This window comes from Nycticebus coucang, chromosome 10, assembly GCF_027406575.1.
Source record: "Nycticebus coucang isolate mNycCou1 chromosome 10, mNycCou1.pri, whole genome shotgun sequence".
Taxonomy (NCBI): domain Eukaryota; kingdom Metazoa; phylum Chordata; class Mammalia; order Primates; family Lorisidae; genus Nycticebus; species Nycticebus coucang.
This window is the reverse complement of record NC_069789.1, coordinates 100,910,786-100,933,198: the sequence shown is the minus strand read 5'-3', so window position 1 is coordinate 100,933,198 and position 22,413 is coordinate 100,910,786. Positions and strand designations below refer to the sequence as shown.

Genomic DNA, 22,413 nt, shown 5'->3' with positions numbered 1-22,413 from the left:
TTACACATAAATCAAGGCTCATGTAGAGTAAGTAATTTTCCTAAGTTACATAGCTAACTAGTGGTATAGCTGGAACTTAAAATCCAATCTGTCTGACCCAGAGTGTCTTAATCACTGTGTGGCTGACTTGCCAATAAAATGTTGATTATGAATTCGAATTTTTCTGTCTCCTCTCTTTGATCTCTTGTCTAAGTCTTTCTGATATTCTCTCTTAGTGTGACTCCATCTCTGATTTATTCTTTTCCTCTGCAAGTGATAGATAAGTAAAGCTTAGCCCCAGAAGGTAGAAAATATGGGAAGTAGATGTCTGAAAATTAACTAAGGATTCTTCTGGCTGATGGTATGGCAGAAAGACCTCAGCCAATCTGTCCCAATATGGTTGACATTGTAGAGACAGGAGGTACCAAATTGGGGTCCATAAGGAAACAACTAATCAAAAGAAAGTAAGCATGTGACTGAAGTCAGTTAAAGGAGCGAGGTGTAGATAGTAGTCATGGGAATGAAGAAGAGACTGGAGTCCTATAAAACACATTGGTCAGAGAAGTCCAACATTAGTTACTATTTCTAGTTGGGATAGAGGCATCATAGTCTGTAGACCTCAGGTTGAGCTTTTTCTTAGGGACTCTATCATCTCCCCTTTCCCTGAAAGAGCTACATTATTTTTTCAAGTCCTAAACTTTTCATTTTACCTCTTGGACTATTACTTACAATCTTTCTTAATTCCCCCTTTCACTGTATTTCATCTAGATTTCCATCCTTTTTAGAGCCAATGGCCAGGGAGAGCACACATATGTATAGCTCATCCCTAGATTTCTTAGGACTTTGACCTTGTTCACTATGCTGCATGTGCTCTTGTTATCCTTTCATATCCACTGTCCCTCTTTCTTACCCTGACCTATGCTCTGAGAGGTTACACTTCATGGGCAGCTTCACTCAGTCTCCCTTGTTGTCAGGCTTCTTATCAGAATAATCCCATGGGAGGGACTGGCAGATCTTTGGCAGTGTCTGAGTTCCTCTACCTAAAGCTCTTTTTGAAACCATAGCGCTCTCCCTTAGGTGCACCTGTCATGGTTCCAGTAACTGCCCCTTCATGTCTAAAGCTGGTAAAGGTGTCTTACTGCACTTTACTATCTCTTGTTGATTTATTAAACCTGCCCACACCTTTGTAAATAATCCCCTTATTAAAACATGTCCAATTAGCCCTTTGAGAATACCATCTGTTTCCTGCTAGAACCCTGATTAATTCACACACTTTTTTGGTAGATCTTGTTCATATGTCCTGTTTTGTAACTTTTTTTCAATCCACTCCTAATTCTTCCTATGCCCAGGATCCTGCACCTTAGTTCAGACCTTCAATAGCTCAATTTAATAATATATATTAAACACCTGTACTATACTAGGATCTATGATAATCACCTTTCCCCCAAGCTTTTAAAAGTCTCTTACCTGGCTTAGTGTCTCCTGTCTCAATTCTACTGCTAAATTGATGTTCATAAATAGTACAATGCTTTGCTTAGATTCTTTCCTTCCTCAAATACCTTCTGCGTCAAGAAAAAATAGTAACTCTGTAGCCTGGCATTTCATACTCTTCATTATCTAGCTTTACTTTAACTTTTCAACTTATTTACCTATAAAGCCTTCTGTTCTAGGTTTACTATCTGTTCCCTAAATATTCCTGTGCTTATTTCCGATGATACTTTGCTTATATTGTACCACCCACAAAGAATCCTACTTCTTCTCACTTAAACACTATTTGTCCTTCAGTGCTGAGCTCAAACATCAGCTCCTCTAAACTCTTCCTAGAACTCAACAGTGGAAATGATCTCTCCTTCCCAGTGATGTTTATTGTCTGTTCTATTTTTTAACAGTTAATTATTTCATGTTTTGTGAAATATGTTATCTACATCTTATATGGTTATTTATCAGTATATGCCAGCTCCACTGCATACTTTAGGCAAGTTCTTTCCTTACTTCCATTCCTTCCCTCTTGTGACACTTATTGAGCATTATACATGCCGGGCACTGTGCGAGGTGCTGAGCTGTAGTAGTGACAAAACCCTTGATGTGAATCCCATTCACTTGACACATAAAGTCTAGTGAGTAAGAGAAACATTGGTCAAACAAATTCACAAGTAACATAAAATTGCAGCTGTGTTAAGTGTTATATCTTTTAGTAGGATTTGATATAAGATGGCATAGTAAGAATTAAGCAGATTCGGGATTGGCCAATAGTGAGGAAAGATGCACAGAAGGAATAACAGATGGAAAACCCCACTCTTGTACTCCCACTGATGGTATGTACCATGTCTTCTATTTCTTTTCTTTTATTTCTTGCTTTCTTTCTTTCTTTCTTTCTTTCTTTTTTTTTTTGAGACAGAGTCTCACTCTTTTGCCCTTGGTAAAGTGCTGTGGCATCACAGCTCACAGAAACCTCAAACTCTGGGCTCAAATGATTCTCTTGCCTCAGCCTCCCAAGTAGCTGGGACTACAGGCTCCCACCACAACACCCAGCTATTTTTAGAGACAAGGTATTTCTCTGGCTCAGGCTGTTCTTGAACTCCTGAGTTCAGGTAATCCACCCACCTTGGCCTCCCAGAGTGCTGGAATTACAGGCATGAGCCCATGTCTTCTTCATTAGCTGAATGATACCTTCCATGTAATAGGAACTCCAGTAAATATTTGCTGACTTTTCTTGAATCTTATGTCAAATATGTTCTAACTAGACCACTTAGATTGATACCATCCTTTGCCTAGTGCCTGTCCCTATGACATATTTTCCATGGAGTTCTCACTTTTTTTAGAACATGCTGTGAATACTGTATCTGATACTAGTATATGCTCTTTGTTATTACATACCTTACCATTAATTTGTTATATGTTATTTGTTATTTTATCTCTCTTTTCTCACAAGTTTGTAGGTTTCTTCAACCTTTTAGGAACTGTACGTTTCATGTATTTTTTTTTTTAAGACAAGAGTGTCACCTTTCTACCCTGGGTAGAGTGCTATGATGTCATAGCTCACAGCAACTTCAAACTCTTAAGCTCAAGCAATCCTATTGCCTCAGCCTCCCGAGCAGCCGGGACTACAGGTGCCCACCAAAACACCCAGCTGGTTTCAGAGATAGGGTCTCTTGTGCAGGCTGGTCTCAAACTCTTGAGCTCAACCAATCCACATGCCTCAGCCTCCCAGAGTGCTAGGATTACAGGCTTGAGCCACTGTGCCCAGCACCACTTTATGTATCTTATATACCTCACGTAGTGTTTTCTAAATGTTGTATATAAGTGTTCTGGGTTTTTTGTTTGTTTGTTAGTTTTTTAGAGACAGAGTCTCAGTATGTCACCTGGTTAGAGTGCCCTGGTGTCACAGCTCATAGCAACCTCAAACTCTTGGGCTTAAGCGATTCTCTTGCCTCAGCCTCCCAAGTAGCTGGGACTACAGGCTCCCGCCACAGTGCCTAGCTATTTTTTTTTTTTTTTTTTTTGGCTGTAGTTGTCGTCGTTTGGCAGGCCCAGGCTGGGTTCGAACCTGCCAGCTCTGGTGTATGTGGCTGAGCTACAGGCACCAAACCTGTATAAGTGTTTTTATGATGATTAGTGATCCAATTTTCTCCCTCTTTGTTTATCCTTCCATTTCTGGGGAACAAGAGCCAGTGACTATAAGATCTGTTGCTTCTCCTCAGAATGTGGGGCTGGATATTGACAACCAGACCTTTCTCAGACTAGTGATAGATAAGGTAGTAGAGAAATCCATTTATTTGAGATATGGGGGAGAAATTACCTGATAGACAAGAAGGGAATAGGTATATAGAACCTTGAGAACATATAAGGAAAACTGGCAAAAAGTCTATGTGATAGCACAGAAGGGAAATTGAGCTTGTGATCACTGGCCAAAGGCACAAAGCCCAGAATCCAAAGTAACTTGACTTTGCTGTATTAACAATAAACTGAGCTAATTTTCAGTTTAAATCTGAAAAATCGTGTCCCTTTAAATGTTGTCCCTTAAAAACTTAATTTGAAAGGTACTTAATTAAAAAAATCCTAAAGTTAATGAGGGAGGTATACAAAAGGAGTGGAAGGAATGGGTGATATCATCAATGAAAAGCATGTTAAGGAAGAGGCCTAGCCACGCACAGTTCTGTCTGCACAGCCTAGGTCAACCCTTCTTTCCCATATGTGTGCCTGTATAACTCAGACCTTGATAACAGCATTGGTTTAGATTTCTAAAAGAAGCTAGAATGACAACCACAGAGGCATCCATTTTATTTAGTAGCTTGTTCTGAACAGACAGAAATAAAATAAACCAAAAAAACCTCACACCTTTTTTTCCCAGGTACATTTGACCTGGTTTAGTCTTGAATGCAATGAATGGAAAAACCATCCCTAGAGATGTCTGCTTCTGTAGAGTTGGCCGTCACTGAGCCTGGAGGCGCATGCTAACTTTACAGCAAAGGTAGTGTGTTATTTTACAAATAAACTAGGTTAGCTAGCAGGACTAGAGGACCAGGGTAGCAGCCTTGGGGAGGGCTCAGTGTCCCTGGCTTATAACAATAATATAACTGGCTTCTTTGTGCTGCTCAGACCTCATAGTGAAATCCCTGGGTGGTCCTATTAGCTGATGGGGGAAGAGGGGATAATGAAGTGAAGCAGAATGCAGGGATTTCAGAAGCCTCTCATGAAACCACACCAACCCCTAAGGCAGCTGATGGCTGCACTCCATTTTCATACAGAAGCATCAAAACTAAAATACAACGCTTCGTGCCCAAATGCCAGGATTCTTCTGGCATAGATGGCATTCTCTTTGGGCTGCTTGCAGCCACATTGAGGACTGGGTCTCTGCCTTGGGAATATCTTGGGCCTAACAATTTCTTCAGCCCTCGCATTTGGATTCTAGGGTTGAGCTTCCCTGTGGTGTCTCCCATACACCAAGGCATTCAGCTTCTCAATTTAATTCCAGGGGCTGGAGCTGCAGCTGCTCCCACTTCTATGGAAGAAAGGGAAATACAGTGGTACATGAAAGGTATTTTATTTTATTTTATTTTATAAGGTGCTACAGTGGCAAGATGCTGCTTGGGACAGGGACACACAGCATAAGTAGTAGATTTTCCAAGATTTCCACTGATGGAGTTTCTCTCCTCCCCAGTGTCCTCCTTGCTCCTCACTTCCCAGTCCTATCAGTAGCACAGGTTCGGTGGATGCCTCTTTATTTCTGAAGAGTAGCTTCCAGCCTTCCCATTGCCAAACCTGAAATTCTTCATCAGCTGTCTTCCTTCCATGCTGAAACCAGGATCACCGGTTGTTAAGTCTGAAAATCTGGTGTCCTACCCCGTAACCAGGACAAGATATCTGCCACCGAGGCTAAGGTCTCTGAATACTTCCTTTCTGTACATTCAGTATATTTGGGCATATATAAATCTATATACATCTTTCTATATATTATCTCTGTTTCTTTCTCCTTAGATAAACCTTTCACATGTGGCATATCCTAATTCCCTGAGCCTCCACCCACCTCTTATCTCCTAGCCCAAGTGATACTCAAGAGTCTCATTGATTTCACTGGTTCCCCCCACCCCTGCATTATTTTTTTCCATCTTTTCATCCTGGGTGTCCACCCCCATCATTTGTTTTGGCCATCTTCTGAACACACACACACACACACACACACACCCCGTTAAATCTGCCCCTAGTACTCTTGACATTCCAAGTCCATGGCTGGTGTGGGAGCCCATTTTTTAATCAGACCTCATTGCTAATGAAGCTTGGCCTATTGCCTGAAAGAGGATTTCAGGTCAAAGGAGACAGACTGTCATTTAAAGAACAATTTAAGGGTGGGAGTGAGAGGAATTGTTCCAAGGGGCTACTTATGGAACATGCCCAAACACATTAGTAGGACAGTATGATTTAAAGGGCAACTTAGAGCAAAGCTCAGGATAATGGAGGCAATTCAAAGAGGGTAAGTCAGAAAACGTTCTCTTCTTACTTTGTTATCCAAGAATCTGAGAGTCCTGGGGCTTAGAATAGACAGCAGGGGAATGGGAAGAAAATAATTCTTTCAGGAGAGAAACAGTGTGCAAAAGAAGCCAGTGGAGGATAACTTGCCAATGGAGAAAACACACACACACACACACACACACACACACACCCTGTTAGTACATTTTGCCCTCACACATTGAAAGAAATCAGGTGAGTCTGATGTGAATAAAGCTGAGAGTGCAAAGCTGGCTCTTTGCCTTCTATGCTCTGTTCAGATTTTCAAGTTTTTCTGGTTCTTGTTTTCATGACAGCTGGAGAGGAATGGTGTGGTTTACAGGAAGTGGGGACTAAAGGATCTTCATTTTCAAGATATAGTTAGTTGAGTTCAAGGAGACATCAATATAATAAGACCTTGCACAGTTATGGTAGGCTGTGAGCAAGGGTTTAGCCTCCACATTTTATGAGTTTTCTGCAAGGCTCTGCACACAAATGCATGTATATATTCTGTGTAAGTGAGTAGCTTTTAACAGTTGGCTGAGATCACCTTAAATATACTGCTACTTGATTCATACAGAGACTCTACAAAAACACTTACTGGGCATTCCTTGGTACCTACTGAGACCGGAAAGCACTTTGAGGATTGGGGCCTTTAGAGAAAGTTCTGTTGCCTATACTTCCTTCCCTGAATCCTCCCATGGTCTGTACCAGGGAACAAGGAATGGCCCGAGTCTGACCTCTTAAAGAATGCTTTCTAACATGCCTGAAACTGGCTTTGTGGCAGAGGAGAGTAGAGATGACACAGATTTTCATCATTTTATACCAAGTCTCAAGAATGACTGAGAGAGACCATGATTATTTGATCAGGAGGTATATAATTCCCTTCCCTCCCACCATTGCCTAATGAAATAACTGGCACTTTTTCAGAAAGGCACCAGGAGGCGCAACAGGGAGAATAGAGGCTGCCAACCACAGAGCTTGGCTTCTGCCCAGGCCTTAGCAAAGCATTACCAAATCCCCGAGGCTCTGTACAGCACTCTGGAACCTGCCCACTTGGTGGGGTTGGTTTAACTTTCCTGGGGAATCAGTGGCCAGTGGATCTAGTTTAAGTATAGCAGGAGTGTTAAGACAGGAACTCCCTTGCCTTATCCTCCCTTCCTTCAAATTGAGTTCAGAATCCAGGACAGGTGATGTTTTCTAAGTCAACCCCAGTTCTCTGACTACAGAGAACTGGGTATCTTGAGAGGGTCCATTAGAAAAACTAGAAAGGGGAAATGGTAGTGACCATGTTCCTAGGTTACAGTCAGGAGTCACTAGCAGAAATTAACTACACCATGACAAACTCTGACTTCTTTCAACAGGGCCCAAGATAAATTGATTCCAGATTCCTGTATGTCTGAGGGCACAGACCCCAAAGTGACCATCAGAGAGAGTCTTGCCATAGGGAACTTTCTAGATGGGAAGACAGATAGAGGGGACTCCAGCCTCTGGTCACCAAACTTTCTGGTTGTGGTGGAGGGTGGGGGAAGTCTATCCATCCAACTGCATGGTCCTCCTAAAGTAAGTCTCCAAGCATGGCTGAGGCCGTCTAAGCCACTTCAGCCTAATCCCTTTCTTTCCCCCATCCTGGCTTAAGGGAGGTGCATATATTGGGGTGGAAGCAGCGGGAGGCAAAAGGGGGCAGTAGGAGGAAAACTCAACTCCCAGTTGGCCTAGATTACTGACAGGCCACTGCATTAAAGTGGAGGATGGGTGCTTCTGGGGATCTCCAGCAAGCCCAGGTAATACTCTTTACTCAGGGCATTGAAAAGAGGAAAAGAGACAAGAGGGGTGGGAAAGTGGGAACAGACCATCAGACGTTACTGATGCGCACGCTAAGGGCACTGCCCTCCTTCTCAGCTTGTTCCCGTAATGACTCCTCCAGCTTGAGCTTCTCAGGGTCTCCATAGCGTACCGTGCTGTCATGGAGGCCACTAGGAGAGGGCACTTTCACAACTTGGTCAAAAAGGCTGAAGTCAGCTATGTATTTACCACTGGCTGACAGCGAGATGGCAGGTGTAAACTCGTAGCCCCAAAGGATTTCCTCTGGCAGGTAGGAAGTGCGCACCTGGCAGGTGGCACTGGTGGACTCCACTGTCCCACTTAAGATCAGCACCAGCTCAAAGTCACCCTCACCACTTCGAAGAGGGAGATCTTTCAAGGGACTGGTGTCATCTACCACATGATAAAAGGTAAGGGGTAAAATGAGGAAGGGGCTGTCAGAGGCTGTGTCCACTTGGAAAGTCACATTGACCTGGTTGAGCCGGATGTTCTCACCCTCCTTGGTTTGGTGGGTCTGAAGCAGTTTGCCTGTTACCTGGCAGCCAATGAGGAGGCTCTTACGCATGTTGGCAACTCGAATCATAAGGCAAGGCTTCCCGTTGTGGGAAGCCACAACTGCATGCTGGCTGAAACGGATGGTCTCAGCCCGCTTCTTGGGCCGGGCAATCTTCGCCAGGAAGGTACCTGTGATGAAGATTTCCAGGATGGTGGTAAGCACCAGCTGCGCGATAAGCAGCACAATGGCCAGCGGGCATTCCTCACTGATGTAGCGGAAGCCGTAGCCGATGGTGGTCTGGGATTCCAGGGAGAAGAGGAAGGCCCCAGTGAGTGTGTGCACCTGAACCACACAGGGCGTGTGGTTGGCCGGGGGGCCCAGCTCCAGCAGGTCCCCGTGTGCCACAGCTACCAGATACCACACCACGCCAAAGAGGAACCAGGTGCCCGCAAAGGTGGCAGAGAAGAGCAGAAGCTTGTAGCGCCACTGCATGTCAATGAAGGTTGTCCACAGGTCCTTGAGGTAGAGGAAGCGCTTGTCAGCAATGTGCTCCATCCTCACGTTGCTGCGACCATCTTTCGTCAGGACTCTCCGCCGTCGTATCCCTGGGCCCATCAGGGGCCGGCTTTCTGTCTGAGTGGTCTGACTGTAATACACCTTGGCAACTGATGTCATCTGGGGGGAGCAAGACAGCACAGTGGAGGTTATTGTAGAAATCCAGCCAACTCCCAGCCACCTCTCAGTGGGAAGGAGGAATTAACATTCACTTGAGTGCCACTTGTTTGTCATTTTATTAGCAAACGTTTATTGAGCACTTGCTGTATGCCAGGTCATATGCAAGGTGCTGGTAAATCAAAGATGAAAATGACATCATCCTTGCTCTCCAGACTTCACTGCCTTGTAGGAAAAACACACGTTCAGTGAGCAAATAATTGTAATGTAGTCTGATATTTGTAATTCTTAGAAAGGGAGAGAGAGTATTTAGTTCCTTGAAGGCAGGGACGAGACTAAGGAGAGAGAGCTCTACTGATCTCTGTTCACCATAAAACCAGTTCTGTAAAGACCTCTATTTTTGAAGTAGATCCCTCCCCACCCTCATGAAAAGCTAACCTGTTGAAATCCTTCCAGACGAATCCCTCTTAACACACACATACACATTATTTCTTTATTCTCTCTCCCACCCCCAAATGAATGGCCATTGGTGATACTAAGATATTCATTTGGCTCAGAAAATAGCAGAAACTGCCTATTCCTCTACTCTTAAGAATGTTCTCCAGCATTCAGCCCCTGGTGAAATATTTTTTATCACCACCCTTATCATCATCTGGGGAAATTTGGTTAGGTTAGAATCTAGGGTGATGGTAGGAAAAACACAGACAAGACTTAAAAAATAATTTGTAGGCCACATGTGGAGCACTTGAGGACTGCTTTGCTTATCTGTGGTGTCAGATGTTGCCAAAATTATCCAGGAGCTTTTTTTTTTTTTTTTGCTCATCAGCTTTCTTTCGTTTTGTGTATTCAGTGTGTGACCCAAGACAACTCTTCTTCCAATGTGCAATGGAGAAGAAAAACGTTACGCCACACACACACAAGCAATGGTGAAAGAGAAACAACACACTAAACAAGCTTCCTGGCAGCACTGGGACATCTCCCCAAGGACTGGAAGAAATGCCAGATTGTAGGTGGCAAAATTGTCATGGCTGAATGAAGCAAGAGAGTCAAGAATGTAAATTAAGTAGCAGCTATGTCTGCACAGGCTCAAATTCAGGATTGCTGTTTGTTCTGATAGCAGAAAGTGGGACAAAGTCCTGAAATAGGAGACGTTCTCTTAATACAAGGTGCCTGACATCACTGCCCAAGGAGAAACTTGTACTTTTCCAGCAGAGAAAGAATTTTAATCACTTGAGCCCTTATACTCTGAGTCTGATGGCCAGATCTTGTGGGAAGGAGCAGGGTGATCTCTGGGGAGTTTGGTCTTTCCACTTCACAAAATCTGAACATTGCATTTCATCCTTACACTGCCCCATTCCCTATTTTCCCTCTAGCCTTGCCCCTGGAAAACTCTAAATTATTTGGGTCCATTCGTATCCAATCCAAACAGGAACTGAATTGGAGGTTACCAGTGGATGAGAATCCCAAGAATGTTCAGAGGCAAACAGGATACCCATTTTACCAGCCCCTAGGCCACTTGGAACTTGAGTCCGTGCGAGACTACTCAACTAGACTCGGATGTTGTTCACTCTCCAATCTCCTTGGTCACTTTGGAACAAAAAAAAAAAGCTCTAAAATGGTTAAGTTTGAAGAATTTATATTTAGAGCCCAACTAAATCCCCATTTAGTACTTAGCAGTAATAATAACAAACCACCACCACAATGCCTGTGTCTATAAACCATGTTAGAGTTCACACGTTTAGCATGCCTTTTCATTTGATCCTCAAACTATTGAAAAAAAGAGGTCAACTTCTGTAAGAGATTTTAAGAAGTATTAGAGAACAGAGGAAGTGCTGCAAAGTTGGAAATTAGTGAACATAATTATAATTTTCTTTTTTTTTTTTTTTTTTTGGTAGAGACAGAGTCTCACTTTATCACCCTCAATAGAGTGCTGTGGCATCACACAGCTCACAGCAACCTCCAACTCCTGGGCTTAGGTGATTCTCTTGCCTCAGCCTTCTGAATAGCTGGGACTACAGGCGCCCGCCACAACGCCCGGCTATTTTGTTGTTGTTGTTGTTGCAGTTCCGCAGGGTCAGGGTTTAAACCTGTCACCCTCAGTATATGGGGCCAATGCACTACCCACTGAGCCACAGGCACCACCCATAATTATAATTTTCAAAAAGTAAAGTATGTTTACAAACCACAGACAAACAGGTAAGATATTGATCCTAGGCAAGATTCTAGAATAGAATGTTAAAATTGTGAGGAGGCATGCAGGGTAGGGGAAAGTAAATTATCAATGGGACCCAGCATGGGCTTATCAAGAAAAAAAAATCACAACAGAATAAGCTAATTTCCTTTATGATAATGTTACCAAATTGACAAATCAGACAAGTGCAATAGATAAAAAATATATACCTAAACTTCAGCAAGATGTTTGACAAATCTCTTATGTCCTTGGGAATAAGATAGAGAAAAATGGGCTCAGTGCCAGTAGCACGGTGGTTATGGCACCAGCCACATACACCAAGAGTAGCGGGTTCGAACCTGGCTGGGGCTAGCCAAACAACTGCAACAAAAAAATAGCCGGGTATTGTGGCAGGCACATGTAGTCCCAGCTACCTGGGAGGCTGAGGCAAGAGAAACACTTAAGCCCAGGAGTTTGAGATTGCCATGAGCTGTGACACCACAGCACTCTACCAAGGGCGACATAATGACACTCTGTCTCAAAATAAATAAATAAAATAAAAATAAAGGTAGAGAAAAATGAACAGAATTCTAATCTTATAAAGTGACTTCAAAATCAGTAACTCTGGTATGTGGACCATGATAACCTGGAGTTAGTTTTCTAGTGATATACGCAGTACCAGAGAGCTTTATCTTTGGCCTTGCCCTATTCTGTGTTCTTAACACTGATTTCATTCAAAGCTATAGAATATTATGGCCATCAGTTATGCAGCTGACACAAAGTTGGGATGGATGACAAATGCAAGAGCTGAGGCAAAACGGATTTAAAAGGAGCCAAATGAATGGGCCAAATATAACAAAAAGGATAAATGCTGGATTATGTTCTTGGGCCCAAAAATTACCTGAGAAGATGGAGTTTACCAAGCAGCACCATGAAAGAAACTTAAATATGTTAGCAGAAAAGAATACAGGATGAGTATGAGTTATTCATGTGTTTTTGTTGCCATAAAAGCAAAGCAATCTTAAGCTACTTTAGTTGAATAAAGTCTTTAGAATAAGAAGTAGATTCTACCCTGCTGTGTTCATCCCACCCTTGCAGCATCAAGGAACGATGCAGACCAGCCCAATGCGAAGTGGCCGAAGGAACCGGGCATGTACAATCAGGAGAACAAACAAATTGCAGGACATAATGGATGTGCACATGCAAACACTGATTTCCAGGGCTTTCTGTGATCAAAGATTTAAATGAGTTCTTTGAGCTCCAAGGGAAACAAGCAGGACCAGTGAGTTCAAACTACAGGGAAAATGATTTTAGACTGAAATTACTAAGAGCACGGCAACAATCAGGACTCTCCAAATGTGAAAAGGGCTTCTCAAAGGTAAAGAGTGCCCTGTCCCTGAAGGTTTTCAGAGATAGGTTGGACAAGCATTTAGAGATTCCATAGAGGAGATTTAAGCTCTGGACAGGAGGTTGAAAAAGACTTTACCTGTGTTCCTGGAGGGCCAAGATGCCTGTGTCCTCCAACTACCTGTACCCCCACACTTTCTACGGTGACATTCAGGGATCCTTCATGGACGTCCTAGCTTTGTGCTGGGGGATTCTGTATATCAGGAAGAATGGAAGTTCTTAGAGCCCAAGGAAAGCCTTGCTTATCATTCTCAAAATAATAGCCTACAATTATTTATCATGTTAAAGTTGACAAAATATGTCATTTGATCCTCATACTATGAGGTAGGTGAGAAAGACATCATTAGAAATTAAGGCTCAGAGAGATTTGCCCCAAATCGATTAGTGGTAGAACTGGAACTAGAAAACCTAGGTCTTTTGGCTCCTGGTCCAGAACTTTTTAACTGTAGAAACTGCTTCAATGTACCCCAGCTTCATTCTCATGGAGGTGCCTCTGTGGTGGCCTGTACAGCGGACCAAGCTGAGACAGAGAAGTCAGAGCCCGGAGCTTCCAGACGCCAGCACTAAGGCTATTAGGCTCATGAGCTCTGGAGATCCGGGCTACCGGCTAGCCTTTTAGTTGCCTCTGGCTGTTATGGTTGCCGCCTCCAGCTGTTGTGCCTGATGTTGCCAGCCTTTCTATCTGCCACCTCCAGCTGTTATCTGCCACTCCCAGCTGTTGTGCCACCTCCCACGGCCAGGCAGCTTTGTTCTCCTGGGTGGCCAGAATCAGAAACGGATAAACAATCAGCCACGTTCCACCCGCAAGCGGACCAGGCAGCCAGGAAGGAAGCTGGCCAAAGCTCTGGAAATGGTTTGTCGCTGCCCCACCCCAAACGTGCAAGCTCTTCCCTCTAGAGGGCACTATTTCCCCAAAACAGGCCCCGCCAAATTCCAGTGGCAGAATTCTGAAGCCCAGCCTCTGAGTGGTGAAAGAGATAGAAGCAGGGACATCCACCTTCTTTTTCTTCTAATGATTCTTTCTCTAAAAGTCAGTCATATCTAACAGCAGTGCCAAACATGTTCCCGCAGCAACTAAACTCCCACCTGCGGCTGCTTGCCTGGAAGACCCGCCTGGAACTGCCTTCCTTCACCTGAGAGTCATTTATTCTCCAGAATAATGGAGAGATCATCAGAGCCTTTCTTGAGTACAGGGCTGCTCTTGAGTACACTGTCTTGAGTAAGGACAGTGTTCTTGTGACTACAGTTGAGCCATGGCCCCCACTGTTTTCAGGATAAACTGGAAACCTCTCAGCACAGCACTCACAACCCTTCATGATTTGGCCTCTGCCCACCTTCTGCCTTTACTCTTGACAATCACACATGCCCTGGACTCCAGCTCTATGGAGAGCCTCAGCGGCTGGTCCCTTCTACCTCTGGACCTGCTTTCACGTGCCCTGCGCCCTGCCTACCTGATGATCTCCTCCTTACCTTTCAAAATTTGACTCAAGCGTTAGTTACACCCTTTGACGTCTTTCCTGATTCTCCAAGAAAATAGTTCATCTTCTCGTTTCCTCCTCCCACTGCCAGCATCCCATGCTTCATCTTGTACATATTCCTATTTTGAAATATTATAGTACTTTGCAATGGTTTGTTTACCATTGTTTGCCATCTGTGTGCTCTTAATTGAAGGTCATAGACTCTGCCTTTCACCCATTTGTCAGTACCTACTATATTTGCTAAGAAAGACAGAGTGAAGGTGTGACTAACGTCCCGTCAGGGCAGGCAGAAGCTCCAGTGAGAGCTGCAGCCCTGGTCTGCCTGATGGGAGAGGCCTGACTTTTGGAAACCTTTAGGAGGAGCCACGGCAGAGTACAAAGGACCTGAGTTTACACAGACTTCACTGATGCTGCAGATGCTTACAAATCCCTTGTTCAGAAGGTGGACAAAGAAAGCCTCAAAATGTCATCTCTTGGATTGGCGCCCACAGCTCAGTGGTTAGGGAGCCGGCCACATACACTGAGGCTGGCAGGTTCAAACCCAGCCTGGGCCTGTTAAACAACAATGACAACTACAACAAAAAAATAGCCAGGCATGTGGTGGGTGCCTGTAGTTCCAGCTACTTGGGAGGCTGAGGCAAGAGAATTGCTTGAGCCCAAGAGTTTGAGGTTGCTGTGAGCTGAGATGCCACAGCACTCTACTGAGGGGGACATAGTGAAACTCTGTCTCAAAAAAAAAAAAAAAAGATGTCAGCTCTCCTCTGGGTCAGCTGTTCCATTTGCAGGAGGATGGGGAGAGAATAAACCTTGTAAATTGCTAGGAAGCACTGCAGTTGATTATGCTAAATTAGTTGACTGGAAAGGCTGCTTCAGCTCCCTCCCAGGGACAGCAAGTGGAGGGCTCAGGGAAACTTAAAGCACCTTCTCCAAAACCTGTTGGGTTGGAGGCTCCCCAAGGAAAGAGCTTTATCTGTTTTCTCTGCTGCGGTGCAGAAAGGAGCTTTGGCATATGAATACTAAATGCATTCATTTCTGAATGGGAAGGAATCCTCTTAATTCCCTTACTTGCTGCTCCCCTTTGGTTCCCTAAATAGCTAATGGTGCCATCATCCTCCCAGTTACCCAAGCTCAAAGCTTGTCATCTCAAACTATTCCCCCTTCTTCAGCTGCACAATCCCCTAACGTCGTCTGCTGTGGGTTTGTGGGTTTATCGCTGTGGCTCCCCCTTTGTTTCACTGTCTTACTTCAGCTCCTTGATGCCTCACTTGATACAGAGTTACTGCATCAGCCTCCTACTTGTCGCCTGTCTCCTTTCTCTCTCTACTCAGATCCATCCTACATTGCTGCTGGATTATTCTTCCTCAAATACTCCTCTGATCATGAATCAGTGAAGATATATCCAGTACTTTACAAAACCTTTCATATTCTATTCTCATGGCTTTCCTATGAGATATGAAGATTACCATCCTTGTTTTATGAATGAAGAAACTGAGGCTAAGAGAGATGATGTGACTCAGGACCCTGCAGAACTGGTCTCATGCTCAGTCCCTTGTCTCCCAAACACACTTTTCACTCAGAACTGGTCTCATGCTCAGTCCCTTGTCTCCCAAACACACTTTTCACTACATTGGGACTGTCTCAGTTCCTTCCTCAGCTCAAAAAAGTTTAATGTGTCCTTGTTACGTACCAAAAAGAGGCCAAATTCAGGCTGGCAAATACAGCCTTCCACAGTCTGCTTGTAAACCTCCTCTCCAGGCTGGGCGCAGTGGCTCACACCTGTAATCCCAGCACTCTGAGAGCCCGAGGTGGGAGGTTCCCTGGAGCTCAGGTGTTCTAGACCAACCGAGCAAGAGCAAGACCCGGTTTCTACTAAAAATATAAAAGCAAGCCAACTAGGCATGGTGGGAGGTGCCTGCAGTCCCAGCTACTTGAGAGGCTGAGACAAGATTGGTTAAGCCCAAGAGTTTGAGGTTGCTGTGAGCTCTGAGGCCACGGCACTCTACCCAGGGCATAGACTGAGACTGTCTCAAAAATAAATAAATAAATAAAATAAACCTCCTCTCCAGCCTGATTTCCTGCCAATTCTCCTTGATGGTACACCACCAACAAACCAGCCATTCCCTGATCCCCGTTGTGCACACCTGTGCTTTCCCAACTTCATATGGTCGTGGGTGCTCCTCTTTTTTCCTGTCCTCTCTTCCTTCTTGTCTCTACATACCCAAGTCTCACCTTTCAGAGCCCCATTCAAATAACAACTCTTCCATGAAGCCTTCTCTGATTGCCATAGCCTGAAGTAATTCCTCCCTTTCCTGAGTTTCTGCATATGCGTATGGACATCCATCTGTACCTGTATGGCACGTCTCTCCATACTTGGCATATCATCTGTCTCCTACTACAGATCCAGGCATAACGACCTTGGTTACCCTAAAGATCAGCATAGATCAGATCTATGACACGTAGTAAGTGCCTGAGAAATAGTCGATGACTGAGTTAATGAGTGGGGGGGGACTCCCTACCCACTCCAGTGAAAGAGGACAAGGTAAGGAACTCATAGGAACCCTGGTCCAGGGCCTCACATTTTCTCCCTTCTTGTTTGTGTCTTCTCTTGATATTTCTACACTTTTTTTTTTTTTTAAGAAAATTGTTTTTATTTTTTATTTTTGTTTTTTGAAGTTTTTGGCTGGGGCTGGGTTTGAAGCCGCCTCCTCTGGTATATGGGGCCTGGCACCCTAATCCTTTGAGCCACAAGTGCCACCCTTCTCTTGATATTTCTTATGATTTTTTTCCTTTGTACTTATGGAAACCCAGATAAGTAATTATTAACACTAACAGATATGCGACAAACCAAATGTTTTTGTCGGTAATGATGCTAGCTACAACACAAAGTGTGAGTTGTGTTTTCCTGCATTCATACAATAAATATATTTTTTCAGCATCCACTGAGTACCAGATTCTAAACAAGGCACTGGATCCTGTATCAGGAAAAGACTGGTAAAAATAAAATTAAAGTAAAGTAAAATAAAATATGCAATGGAATTATAGAAATGGATCAGATGTAGATGTAGATTCTATCCTGAGAAGCTTCCAATCTGATAAGGGAGGCAAAAATAAAACAAGCAAGAAGTGTTAAGTGCCATAGAAGAGGTGGCAATGAAGTACAAGGGGAATTTGTGAAAGAAAAGGTAATATCTAAGCCAAACATGATAGCTTATTCCAACCGCCTGACCTGTAATTCTAGCACTTTGGGAGGCAGGAGGATCACCTGAGCCCGGGAATTCAAAGATCAGCCTGAGCAACATAGCAAGACTCTAATAAAAAAAAAATTTAGTGATGGCATGTGCCTGTAGTCCCAGGCAGTCAGGAGGCTGAGGTGGAAGGAGCCCAGGAGTTCAAGAACAGCCTGAGCGATATAGAGAGATTCAATCTCAAAAGAAAAAGAAAGAAAAAAGAAAAACAGAACAACAACAACAAAAAATAAAATAAAATAAAAAAAGAAAAACAGACATCTAGCTCAAAGGATCCGGGGTGGGAAGAATAACATGTATTCTCTGAGCACCTATTATGTGCTAGGGACTGGACTAGGTTTTTTTTGTTTGTTTGTTTGTTTTTTTGAGACAGTCTCGCTATATCGCCCTGGGTAGAGTGCTGTGGTGTCACAGCTCACAGCAACCTCAAAGTCTTGGGCTTAAGCGATTCTCTTGCCTCAGCCTCCCAAGTAGCTGGGACTACAGGCTCCCACCACAACGCCCGGCTATTTTTTGGTTGTAGTTGTCATTTTTGTTTGGCGGGCCCAGGCTAGATTCAAACCCGCCAGCTCTGGTGTACGTGGCTGGTGCCCTAGCCACTGAGCTACAGGCACCGAGCCTAGGTTGTTTTTTATCTGAACTCATATGACTCCTCAAACAATCCTATAAGAATGTGGATGTCCTCATTTAGGTCAGGAAACATACTTAGTAACAACCAGGAGTTGAGCTGCTTCCTCCTTCCCTGACTGCCTCACTCTGGGAAGACATTATGGAGAAAGGCAGCATTGGGATGAGCCTAAATGATTGGTGAGATCTGGACTCTTAGAGAGTGAGTTTGGGGGAGTCAAGAAGAGGCCCTTCTGATGAAGGCAGCAGTATGGGCAGAAGGTACAAAGTATGAGCCCTGAGGTGACCCAGGCCCAGGCAGGGAATAAGGAGCCGTTCATTTTGGCTGAAGTGTTGGGAACACAGGACAAACGGAAGACAGTGAGTGCTCTGACCCCTCCACACCCTCCTGCTTTGTGGCCAGCATCATGTGTTTAAGGTCATGAAGGCCAGCTGGAATAAGGGCAACAGCCAGGGCATGGGCCCCTGCCAGGCTCAGGTGCAGAACCCCAGCCTCTTCCCCTGTGCCCCAGCCTGTGGGACATCCTTCCACAGAGCCACTGAGAGATTTTTCTTGTTCATAGCTTACTTCCTCTTCAGAATGTTTGGTTCAGGGAAACAGAAGGAGAAAGGGAGAAGGACTATCATTTACTGAATGTCTACTTTAGACTGCCACTTGACATTTCATCTCTGCAACAACTCTGTCCAACAAGCCTTCTTGTCTTCATAATCACTGCTCAGGAAACTGAGGTTCAGAGAGCCCAGATGACACGATGTGTGAGTAGCAGAGCTAGGATTTATACCTGGTTCTAGCTGGATTCCAAAGTCCTTTTCTCTATAACTTCCAGATAATTTGATAGTGAATTTGCCTTCACCAAGCTGATTCATCACTGGACAGCCAGAGCAGATGACACCCTGGGCATGCTGGAGGTGAGCAGGAGATAGACCAGTGTGGAAACTCACGTCAGGGATGCTCCCAACGCGACACGTCTGAGGGGTGGAGGCAATGCTCTTCCCTTGAGGTTTCTTCGTCCCCTGTGTCTGCTCCCGGTTTTGCGGGGCATGACCTTATTGACCCGGTTCCTTCTCTCGGACTCTCCTCTCAACTGCCTTCTCATCCTGTTTATCACCTACACCGCACATTTGCCTGTCTCATGTTTCATCCTGGCTGTCACTAGAATGTCCCCTCCATCCTCCTTTTCACTTTCTTCTTTGCCTTTTATTCTCTCCACATTTCTCTGATTGTCACCTCCCCTCCTCATAGTTTCTCTGGTCTTCTGTATCTCACATTCTGGAGACCTGATTTTGAAAATGGTGACCTGGAGGAACAATTTGCTGTCTATCTAATCACAACTCTCACCTTCAAATTCTTTACCACACTTTATCCTTCTGTTCTTCCCTCTATATCCCAGGGCCCAGGTATCCATATTAATAGAGGCATTTCAAGCCCGAAGGCCTCCTATTCTCCCTACTTCTTCCCTCTAGAAAAGAGCCTCTTGATTTAAGGATTTGGAAATGAGATCAGAAGGGGAGGCAGTTTCCAGGAAGACAGAAGTATCCTCTATAGCTATTAAGTAGCCCAATTACTTTAAGTGTGAAGGTCTTCCTGGACCAATCACTGTTGGGTATAAATCGATGAACAGGTGAAGAGAAATAGGGAACGATGGCCCCTGCTTGCTCTCTGTCCTGGTGCCCGTCACACTCAAGTGCTGTGTATTGGGAGAGCCCTGTTCACAAGTAAAGGGGTTTTGAGCACTGTCAGTCTCAGGATCTGAGACTTGGCTGGTTTCCAAACCCACACTCATCTTCACCAGCTGGGCTAGTTGCATGTCTGTGCAAGCATTCTGGAGAATGAGGAGAGAACCAGGAGCAAGGATGTGCAAGACCCTCCCTGGATCTGGGCACCACTGCCTGGCCAGAAGTGCTCTGGGCTGGGAAGCAGGACACATGGGTGCCAACCCAACTCTGCCACTGACTACTTGTGACCTTGGCAGTCTCTTTGCCTTTCAGGCCTTTATTTCCTTCACTGTGAAACACCGAGTTGTATTAGTTCCACACTTGTCAAACAAGGGCATCACTAGTGTGCCAGGAGGCATTCAAAGCCACAGGACTAAATTCAGTGTATTTTCTGAATATAAAAATTTTGCTGCTCGGCTCCTGTGGCTCAAGCGGCTAAGGCGCCAGCCACATACACCAGAGCTGGTGGGTTCAAATCAAGCCAGGGCCTGCCAAACAACAATGACAACTGCAACCAAAAAATGGCCAGGCATTGTGGCAGGCACCTGTAGTCCCAGCTACTTGGGAGGCTGAGGCAAGAGAATCGCTTAAGCCCAGGAGTTGGAGGTTGCTGTGAGCTGTGATGCCACGGCACTCTACCCAGGTCGACAGCTTGAGGCTCTGTCTCAAAAAAAAGAAAAAAATTTTTTTTGCTTAAAGATTTTGAGGGAAAATATTACTTGAATACTAAACTAACAATGAAGATGAAGTAGAATGAAAAACTTACATAGCTTTAAACAAAAATAGACGTCAAGGACGTTCAATGTGTGGCAGCTTAAGGCTCATCCCCATGGTTTCTGGGGCACAGGTTCCCTCTCCTCTGCCTTAAAGAATACAGTTTGTGAGGTGCTGTGCTAGAGAAGGATCAAGGTCACTTCTTGCTTTAAAATTACAAGTCCAGCCAGAGCGCCCCCCACTGCAATCTGGTCCCATTCCTCCGATTGGCCTTGTTGGAAAGAGGAAACAGCTATTTGGCCTGCCCTCACCAACCATATTCTCTCTTTTGTGGACAATCCCAACTTGAATAGCAACCTCTGAGGCCTCCAGAAGGAGATCAGCAGCACTGGGATAGAAAAGAGGCTCTTCTGAGCTTCCAAGTGTTCTCAATGAGACACAGGGGAAGCGAAGAGGAAGGAGAGGGTACAGAGGAGGGCAGGAAGAAAAGCAGGGCAGGGTTATGTAAGCCCTCAAGGTTGGAAGAAGAATGGAGCCGGGGTTGCGATTCTTTTCAAACTTGACGTCTTTATTCATTAATTTCCCTCCTTCTGTGCCCCAAGGAAAATAAACAAATAGAAAAGGAGCCAGATGTACACAAATCTTGAGGTAGGAAAAAGGGAGCGTGTGTGTCCAGGGCTGACTTTCCAGCTGAATCACTGTTGCCTCTGTTTCCCGCTCTCTGCTCTCCTTCCCCCGTTCCCTCCCGTCTTGTAACCCCAGCCTGACACTGAGGCCTTGGTCCAAGGAAGAATAGGCTTTTCTTCCCTTGTGTCAACGTTTGGAAAGTTCTCATAGTCTGATCAAAAGAAAGGATAAAAGCTTTCAAAGCATTTCCTGGGAGCCTGTAACCTCTTCGTGGCCCTTCTGACCTCCCCACTCCTTCCCCCCCATGTGTTGTCCAGTCTAGAGAGGGAAGGACAAAGAAATGGGGCCACAGCAGACGTTCTCCTCTGCTCAGTCACCACCCTGCCTGTCAGTGTGGGCTGATTGAGACCATTCCCCTTTCTCCACCTCCACCCCAGGCAATGTCTTTTTCCCCTGCTAAAAGGGAACAGTGTCCCTGCAGAGATCTACCTAGAGGTTGACATCTCTGGGACCCCCTCTTTCCCTGGCAGGAGAGGGGGGACGACTTCTTGGCTCAGGCAGCAGACTGACACTGCCTTTCAGATGCACCTGCCCTCTCAGCCCTTCACACCATCCCCATCACACTGCCTGCCTGAGTCACCACCGTGCCACAGAGGGGCCAGCAGGGCAGCACATCCTGGGCTCGGCAGGGAGCTGGTCCTTTGTGAGCTACTTGGCACTACACAAAGTTCAGCTGAGGACAGAGGGTGCCCCACTGCTTCTCAGCTCCCTCTCTAGCACACCAGAGAGGCTCTGAGCACGGCCAGACCTGGGTCCTCCCCTCAGAAGAACGCGTGCTTAGAGATGTGAACTCATCCCTCCTCATCTTGACTGAAGAGCCAGAAAAATCAGTGTCAGTGCTAAGGTTCAGCTGGAAGCAATGGCATATATGGGAATAACTCCTTCTGGTGTTGTTATTTTATTGTTATCTGTAAGACATGAGATGCCGAAAAGGTTCCCAAGGACACTGGGGAAAAAATCTCAAGAGGGTCTGGACTGGATTAGGGAGAAAAAGAGTGATGAACAAGATGTCTGTTTAGGGTCCTTTCTTCATATGGGGAGAAGGGATTCTCTGCCCCATATCTCCAACCAGTCATCACCTGGCCTGGGCCCCCAAGATTCTCCATAGGGGAAATCTGTGCCCAACTTGTCTCCACAGATACTGGTTGAGGAGATCATCCTAGTTTACCTATGAGAAGTATTTTTTAGACACAGCCTTCAGGAGAGTTCACTTCCAGCCTCTGCTGCCTTTCCAGCACAGGAAGCTGGCAAGACTATAGATGGGTGATGGGGAAACCCTAAAGGGAAAGGGGGACTCACAAATGTCAAGCTTCACCAGCTATTTGCTGGTCTCTGCCCCGAGTGGAAGATTTATGCCCCCACTAGGGGGCAGGGCTCTCGGGTGCCTCGAGGCTGCCCTTACTTGTCTAAGGG

General features: G+C 45.1%; 1 protein-coding gene across 1 annotated transcript in view; it reads right to left on the bottom strand.

Moving 5' to 3' along the window:
* Positions 1-7,617: 7,617 nt before the first annotated feature.
* Positions 7,618-22,413, bottom strand: part of KCNJ10 (potassium inwardly rectifying channel subfamily J member 10) — a 29,986-nt gene continuing 15,190 nt past the window's right edge. Inside the window, exon 2 of the mRNA XM_053605918.1 lies at positions 7,618-8,959. Within this exon, the coding sequence (XP_053461893.1) occupies positions 7,820-8,959 (1,140 nt within the window). The 3' untranslated portion in view covers positions 7,618-7,819. The remainder of the gene's footprint in view (positions 8,960-22,413) is intronic.